Source organism: Cariama cristata, unplaced genomic scaffold (genome assembly GCF_000690535.1).
Source record: "Cariama cristata isolate BGI_N322 unplaced genomic scaffold, ASM69053v1 scaffold21604, whole genome shotgun sequence".
NCBI classification, from domain to species: Eukaryota; Metazoa; Chordata; class Aves; order Cariamiformes; family Cariamidae; genus Cariama; species Cariama cristata.
The window spans coordinates 86859-95770 of NW_009614963.1; the positions used below are offsets into that span (position 1 = coordinate 86859).

The 8912-nt window shown below is 35.3% G+C and overlaps 1 protein-coding gene across 1 annotated transcript in view; it reads right to left on the bottom strand.

Moving 5' to 3' along the window:
• Positions 1–7952, bottom strand: part of TRPA1 (transient receptor potential cation channel, subfamily A, member 1) — a 34937-nt gene extending 26985 nt beyond the window's left edge. Inside the window, exons 1-7 of the mRNA XM_009699636.1 lie at positions 7902–7952; positions 6678–6840; positions 5379–5554; positions 3495–3602; positions 2967–3075; positions 2460–2605; positions 842–978 (exon numbers count right to left, since the gene is read on the bottom strand). Of these exons, the coding sequence (XP_009697938.1) occupies positions 842–978; positions 2460–2605; positions 2967–3075; positions 3495–3602; positions 5379–5554; positions 6678–6840; positions 7902–7922 (860 nt within the window). The 5' untranslated portion in view covers positions 7923–7952. The remainder of the gene's footprint in view (positions 1–841; positions 979–2459; positions 2606–2966; positions 3076–3494; positions 3603–5378; positions 5555–6677; positions 6841–7901) is intronic.
• Between the last annotated feature and the right edge of the window lie 960 nt (positions 7953–8912).

The window sequence follows — 8912 nt, forward strand, 5'->3', positions numbered from 1 at the left end:
ACAATACACTCCCTTTTTAATTTCTTCAATTATCTTTGAGTTATTCCACTTTATACTGTGTCCAGAGAGCAATCATCTCCACTGCCTCTGACAATCTCCCAATCATTTAATATTGTAAAACTCCTTGTAGAATACCACTGTAAAATTTTTACACTTAAATGCAGTGAGACATATCTCTTTCTTACAAAAATGTATAGATGGGGAAATATACTATCTTCCATAGATCTGGTAGCCAGCACATTTAACTAAGTGTCTTTCTGCTACAGAAACCTGAGGAAACTTCTCCACAGCTTGGTGCTTTGATTTCAAATGGACTGTGAAAGACTAGAAGTCTTGAGGATGATTACATACACAAATGCCATCTGCAACTTTGCAGTCATAGGGAAGTGTACTGACATCTACTTGTAGCTGATCAGGTATAAGATAATTTTTTGGAGAAAAAAAAGAAAACACTTTTTTAAAACTGTGTGTTATTTTTCATTCATTTTCTGGAGAACATAACCCCATTAGATGAGGGCATTTGTTCCACAACCTCAGAAGCTGTTAACCATTCCACAGACTTGTTCACCTGCTGCTTTACTGGAGTAAATCATCAATACAAACTGTTAGTGCCCATTCCTTGACATGGTTCCAAGGTAACTGGAACTGGTTTGATTTTGGTATCAGCACCAAAATCTTTAACATTCTGACCAAATTACTGACTCTTTCATATTGTACTAAAACCATCCCATGGAAAAGTTCCAACCAAAGTATACTATATAAAGTATAATGGGATGATGAGAATAACTAAGAATGTCATGGTTCACAATTTATAGTGAAGTCTGGCAGAGCAGCCTCCTACCTGTGAAGCAATGTCTCCTTATTCCCATCTACGGCATCAATAATGGATTCCTCACCAGCATAGGATGACATCATTAACTTTACAATCTCAGTTGCTCCTTGAGTGGCAGCAAAATGAAGTGCTGTGCATTTTTCATTCTGTAAATGGGAAAAGAAAACAACATTTAAATATTTAAAACCCAACAATCAAACCTCCAACCTATTAAACACACTAGTGATCTAGCCCAGGATTCGTAATTCCTAAATGCCTAAATTTCTATGCAAGTAATGAAACTTTAGTCTTTAACTAAAGTAGTGGAACTCTAAAGAAATCTTAGAGACCAGAAAAGACTAAAGAGATAGTTTTAAAGGATTACTACAAAGCCTCTTATTATTCTATGCCAAGTCCCTAAGATACAAGATAATTACACTCTTAACAACCTTTTGTAGTTGAATTAATAAACAGACACACAGAGCACCTTTTAATACGAGAGACGAAGCAAAGGAAAACTACAGAAAACCATAGGTAGACCAGTACAGATGAATAAGCAAACAAATGTGCCTATATAATACAGAAAACTAATTTTTTAAAATGTTTTTGACCTCCTTAAATGGAATCTTCCGTAGAAGCTGTTGTTAAATAAAATTTTCTGCAGGTTAAAAATAACTTTGTATAATGCTTTAGTAAAAGTATTATAAGCTAGACAGTCATAAAATTATTAAGCAATAAATAAATGTTTAGAACAATATTTGTGAAAACAGGATTTCATTTAGGTAGATGGGACAAACTAGCTTTGATACATGCCTGAGGGTTTTGACTTTCTCCTTTTTAGAACAGGAACATTTCAGTGAGTGCATTGGAATGGGCTTTTCCACAGTGCCAGAAGCATTCTCAAAACAGTCTTACCCATCACAAAATCAGCAGCATAATCATCTCATTCAAAAGCCGTGCATTCAAAGAATCAAACCAATAAAAGGCGGCTAAACCATGTTTATCTTTGCTCTCATGAGTTGATTGCAGCCTTGCAAACAATTTGATTAATGATAGATATTTTCAGAAATGTTTATTCATCATGAAGCTGGGCACAGGCCCTTACATCAACAGTATCACAGTAGCAGCAGTAGTACCATTAATTTGTGTTTGCTTACAAAGAAGATACTGTAAAGGCCAGGGCAAGGCTGAGGATAAAAAAGAATGATGAGAAAGGGTCAGATTGAAGATGCCATTTCTGGGAAGGGATGATAGCAGTTGCATAGTAAAGAGTTTGTGAAGAAGGCTGTACCATTCTCGAGTGCTCTCCCAGACTCTGTCTGGTTGTGACTCAAGGACTTCCGGAGCCAGAGGGAATATTATTGTATTCAGTAGTTGAGGACTGATTTTTCTTCTATGGATCTGCCCAAATGCATTTTCAATCCATGAAAACTTTTCATACCCACAACATCCTATGTAACTTGTGTAAATAAACCTGACATTTTGCCCAATCTGAAATTTTGAGATTGTTTTCATTTGCTGCTCCCTAGTTTTGCATTGGAAGAGACAATGAACAATGATTATCTGCTCATCTTTTTTTCATACCACTCAGAGATTCAGAGACACCTAGGCTTTATCAAAATTATATTCTGCCAGCTCCAAGTTTTACCTGTTTTAGATCAATTTGGGCTCCAAATTCAATGCACATTTTAATCATTTCAAGGTCCCCACTCTGAACCGCCAAATGAAGTGGACTGCACTTTCCATTATTGGTAAAATTGATGTGGGTTTTAGCAGAGTGACCCAGTTCTTCACCTGAGAGATGAACATAAATGGATTTTTTTTAAGTGAGAATGAGATAACAGAAGACATAAAGGCCTTCAAAACAAGTATATTAACTGTGGAATAACATTCTCCCCCCTCAAAATACAAACCTTTCTCATCTATAGTTAAACAACGGATAGACACATATTTAGGAATGTAGTTAAGGTGCTGCTGCAATCCTCCAAAAGCTACGAGCATGAATTGTCCATAGGAATAACTGCATTAACTTCTTGTAAGTTCAATCACAGTTGTAAGTGCTTGTTTTCACAGTTCTTTGAGAATTAAAGTAGTAAATTCTTAACACTACTATAAATAATAAATCCTACTGACTGCTTGGAAACAATGTATTTACCTTTTTTTAAAAGAATTTCCATACATGTTTTTGCACCTGAAAATGCAGCTGCATGGATAGGCATACATCCTGTTTTGTTTGGTTTACATATTTTCCCTCCGTTTTCAATCTGAAAAATAATGTCTGGATTTAGCTTAATGACATACAGAAAATTCTGACTAAGGAACATACTATTACAGGCATAGTCACCCCGGTAGCTGTCTCCTTTTTTCATGTTGTATACACATTGAGAGGTTTATATATAAACATCTTTTGCATGTTATATCCATGTATCTATATATACAAACGCTTCATTTTGTGTTCTCATGGCATTCAATATCAGTTTAAGTTTCTTCTTCAGTTTGCCATTCTGATATATTTATATGGTCTTAAAAGATTAAAGTTTCTTAGTAACCTATGGAAAGTAACTAGAATACTAGGTGTGTGATTAGCCTTCCTCCATTGAACAAAGACAGAACACAGGAACAGAATAACACTGCATCCAGGTAAACAGAATCATATTAAAAGAAGATTGATAATTATACCTACCAGGAGTGTCAGTGCTTCAGGATTATCCTTGTAACATGCTACAATTATAGGTGTGTTCCCTGCTTCACCTTCCAAATTAACATCTGTACTGCTATGCTGGACTAAAATCTAAATGGTTAAGAAAACATTCAGTCAACCATAAGCCAAACACAACAACAAAGGCCTATTCTATTATTTTTGTTGTTTATCACTCATAGCACTCTTGTGACTTGTTCTTTTTGCATGCCAACAGCTCAGAATGCATAGGCAGAGGAGGGACAAAATGCAGGAGAATGTAAAAATATACAGGTGAAAAATGCAGGTGAGGACAGACAAAGCAAAGTAAAATTCTTTACAGCAGACAGCTGGATAACTAGGTTAAACACTGCATATAGCAGCAGACTATTTTAAAGTTTTATTTAACAATTTCCCTAGTACTGGGAGAAAATCTTTTCTTTAGCAAACTGCAGATGGGGATTTTCAACTGAAGTTTCTTATAATGTCTTGTAATATTCCATTTTCCCTGCAAAGTGGCAATGTTGTAGATCCTGCTTGATTAGGCATCTACTGGACATTATATATGACTTGATGAAAACAAGGACCCTTCCAGTCCTAAATTCCTGCTTCAGTCTCTATATTAAGAGCTAACACTGAGCTATCAGTACCACGAAGTACCTCTATGACTGCTTCCAGCATTTTTTGAGAAGCAAACTATCTGGAAATGATAACAATCATACTGCACTGCATATTTGTTCCTCTATCTACATATTTATTTAATTGTCTCCCAGTAATTCCAATGAATTTTTCTGTACTGGAAGGACTGGCACATTTTAATCTCTCTCAGGCAATCTGACAACAGAAACCAAAGCAGAATTAGCTTGAATAAACAACAGAGTGTGGAAAAAATGACTGCACATATTTAGTCAAGAGCAGAATTGTAAAATAACCCAAATCCAGAACTTGATACAAAGCCCATTTTGAAAATGTCATTGTATTTCAGATTTTATTGTTCTTAATTCATAATAAATACAGATTTTGTAAAAGATGTGAGGACAGTAAAATATTTTAGCACTGAAAATCTCTAAAGGATTTTAAGTCTTGAATACAGGAATATGTTTTTCTTTCTTTTGTTTGAATCAAGGAGAAAAAGAGACAATTTTAAAGAGAAATGCAAATGACGTGGTGTTAAGGTTGTATTCACCTAGTAAATTCAGGAACTTTACAAATTCTAAAGTTCTATTCAAATGCTGCATATGGAGTGAAAACATTCTCATTGCACTTGGACAAATGACAAAAAAATCATGCTGCTTTAAATCTCAGTGCTGTCACTATTTTACAAGGTTCAAAATGGTCACACTAGTAATTTCTTCACAATACATTTTCGTGATTTTTAATTGTAGCTTTAGTTCTTCTATTATTTACACCATTATTAAAATGTTGGCTTTAAGACATGTGTTTTCTGATAAATTTTAATGTGGTTTTCATAAAAAAATACATTAGTTTCAAGAAAATGTGGATACTTCTATGACTCACTATACAGTTGTGAAAAAAAATAATAAGAATATAAACGTTTGAAATAACACACGCGTACATGAAATTTCAGTGTTAAAGAGCCTTTTTAAAGAAAATTCCCTGTGTTTGGAGAATTTAAAAGAATTCTCCATGAAACATAACTGCTGCTATCATAGCACAAATATCAGTATTTATATAAATCAGTAAGTTACTTTTTACTTGCTGTGCTAAGAAGACATGAACATTTCTATAAGCAACATATGATATACCCCCCACTCGCTAAACACAGCATATGAGGACATACAGCATATATAAACAAGTCTTGGTGTTCTGCATGCAGCTGCTGTTGAGCTACTTATCAAGCTTGTATATTTATGTGGACTTTAGACTTACCTTAACAATTTCATTATGCAGGGACTGTACGGCCATATGCAAAGGTGCCATCATATTGGAGTTGAGAATGTTTGGATTGGCTCCTCTGCTGAGAAGCAAACTAACACTTTCAACCTGGTTTTTCTTTGTGGCCCAGTGCAGTGGCGTATTTCCAGAAGAATCCATCACATTTAATACTAGGTCAAAGGAGAGAAAACAAAACAAAACCAAAACCAAAGCAAAACCATCAAATGTTCTGATCACACTGGAAAAAAAAAAAGTGTCTTCAATGGAGGTCTAGGTCTGTGCTACTGCATTTCTTTGAACGGAAAAAGAGAAATACTGCATGTCATGCAGTACACTGGGTTAGAAAGATGGACACTGTGAAACACCTGTCTATTTCTTGCCCATTATTATACACCTTTTTTCTCCCTGCCCCCCCCTCACCCCAAAAGTTACTTGATTTCCCTCTTTCCTTGTCTCTTTTCTTTCCTATCTTCTTTGACTTTGCAGCTATTGCTTTAGAGGCTGCACAGAACAAGTGAGTGTGAATAATTAAAATAAGAGATAATAAATAAGTGCTTGCAAATTTTAGGAAGATTAAAGATCGTATCTATTCTGATTCACTTAAGAACACAGAATTAAATCAGTTCACACCAGTTATAAAACTGGTCTCTTCTACACATATATTTTGAACTTTAAAATTGCAAACAAACTTCAACAAATATTCTAAAACATTAAGACAAAAATTATATACTGAAAAGAAAAAGAATATCTCAGTCAGAATAATCTAAAATTAGATTGGCCACCATTAGGTGAAAAAATGAGCTTTTCAGGGCTATTGTATGTTTGCTCAGTAGCCCATAGTCTATCGGTGGAGTCCTATGTAGTTCACAATGCCTATTAATAAAACTACTAAACAACACCTTTTACAGGGTGTTTTTCCATCATTCGAGGCTCCATGTTCTCCTACTTACCACTTCGTCCCTAAATTCCACTTCTTCCCTAAATTTCCTAAAAAAGTCAGGCCTACTGTACTTCACTGTAGGTTTTTTTTTCATATCTGAAGACTGTAAATCTGAGTCCCAAACAAAACAAAGTATGTCGATTCACTGCATTAGAGAGAAAACAGTCCTAACATAACAAGGGCAACCTAAATCACACCCAAGACACTGCAAACTGTGGCAGACAGTTTGAACTATATTTAAATCTATAAATGTAGAGAACATGTACCAGTTCTGCTTCAGTTGGGTAACAAACACTTTGAATATTGAACTTTTTTATTCTGTTAAATAAAATAGTTCATTAAATGTGTGTTACCTTCACAGGAAGAATCATCTATGATCAGTTGCATTAATTCTATTTGACCACCTTCTGCAGCATGATGCAGTGGGGTGGCATTTAATTCATCCACTTTGGTAAGTCCAGAACGATTCTTCTTAATGAAGCTTCGTAGCCTACAGGCACTTCCATCTGATATCACCTATTTTGGACACAAATATTCTCATTTTCTCATTCTTCTAATAGGCAAGTTGTTAGCAACACTATAATGTATTACTGTGGGCATGTCACAATAATTCCCTCCCAACTGTTTAGTTTCATGCAGAGGTACACAAATCCTGATCAGATTGAGTCAACAGTGAAACTCAGACTGATTTAATTGATTGCAAAGTTAGACCCAGATGAGAAACAGTGCAAAATTAACAAAAATGGAAATTATCTTGAATACATTATTTTGTCTTCTGTAGTGAGCTCAAGATCCTCCCTCCACCATGGAAAATCTCAAACAAGCAAATTCATCACTTACTGTTTTATACTCCCTCCGGCTGTGGCCACATCAAATGAATTCAACAGAGAGGAAAAATTAATAAACTTGATAAATTCCTTTTCCAGATCTTTCTACAGAGACTGATATTATGTCCTGCCTAGGCTTTCAAGTTCAGCCGTTGAGTTTCTGTGATGTTCCTTATGTCAGAGCAACCAATAGATTCTTTAATCTCAGCAATATCCTAAGAGCATCCCATGGGCTACTATCTCAGTCAGAAACAACCCAGCATCTTCACAGTGTAATATAATAAAACTCCCTCCAACAGCTCAGCCCACTGACACTTTGATACCTCCCTGGTACTGTGCTTTGCAATCAAAGTCCACTATGGAAACCCTGCTGATTCTTAATTTATTGTGTTCTCCAAATATTTTTGTCAGAGTGTTTCAAAACCCATACTTGAATATGAAGAAAAGAGATAGAAAAAAATGATTGCAGTAGAATGGGCAGGAATTTAAAAACAAGTTATTAAAAAATTAAAAGGGAACAAAAAAGAAAAACAGTACAACAAAATTGAGAGAAAAAAAAAAAGATAAAAATACATACCAAAAATAATCCAAACCTTCCCAAATATGTATAAGCAAGCAAAGGGTAAAAAACGGAAATCCCCTAAAATCACGGTTCTCTCCTCAGCTGCAAAAGAAAAGGAAAACTTTGCTCCCCTGGATCCCCTGAGCCACAAAGACTCAATAATTTTTGCTGTCATTAAGCAAATATACATTACAGGGCAGCCCATTCATACATTTACGCACGTGTTTAACTTCCTTCAGCTTAATAGTCCCATTGACCTCAGTGAGGTTATTCGTGTAAATAATGTTATAAATGTGGTTAAAGATTTAGAAGACTGGGGCCAAACACAGGGGTAGCATCTGCTTCAAAAGTGCAAATAGGAAAAGCTAATAGAAAACAGGTGATATCATTGTGGAAAGGGTATTTAAGATGACCCAACTGTCATAAAAATAAGAGGTCAATTACATACACAAATATCTATACATTTCATACACATAAAAAAGCTATTTAAGAAAACCTCATTACAGAGCCCAGTATCTTCTATTCATTCTAATATTCTAACTTAATTTTAATTGTCATGAATTTCCAATCTTTCTATTGATTTAGACCACATTTCACCACTCCTACATTGGAATTTTTTTGTCAATGCAAGACAAAATGTGGCTGAAATATGGCATGATGTTAATTTCTATCAACAAAAATAAGACTTTTCAGCCAATACTGCAGTGTTTCATTAACAAAATAGGAAAGGAAAAAGCCAGTTAGGTGTTCTCAGTACTTCTATTGATTCAAAACAGCAAAGCAAGCTATTTTAAACACCAGCAGCTCCTTTGCCCTTTGCCTGGACAGCTCTGTAGTGGTAGATCACCCACCAGAGTGACAAGCCGTGTTGTGCTGAAGAGGTGTTGCTCAAGACTACAGCTAGCACACAGAAAATAAGGCTGGAAATGACCTCAAGAGCTCTTTAAACTCATCCACATACTTTGCCATATTTGTTTAGCCTGCTCTTAAAAATCTCCAAAGTTACCCAAGTCATTCTGTACGCAACCTCTTCCTTTGCTTAATTATTCTTATCCTTAAAAAAGGCTTTTCATGTGTTTGGTCTATGTCTCCCCAGCTGCAATATAAATACATTACTTCTTATCCTATTCTTTATGGAACAGGGAAGATGTTATACCCTTTCCGGCAGCAATTTTGCATTTGTAGGTTGTGTTGCTGGT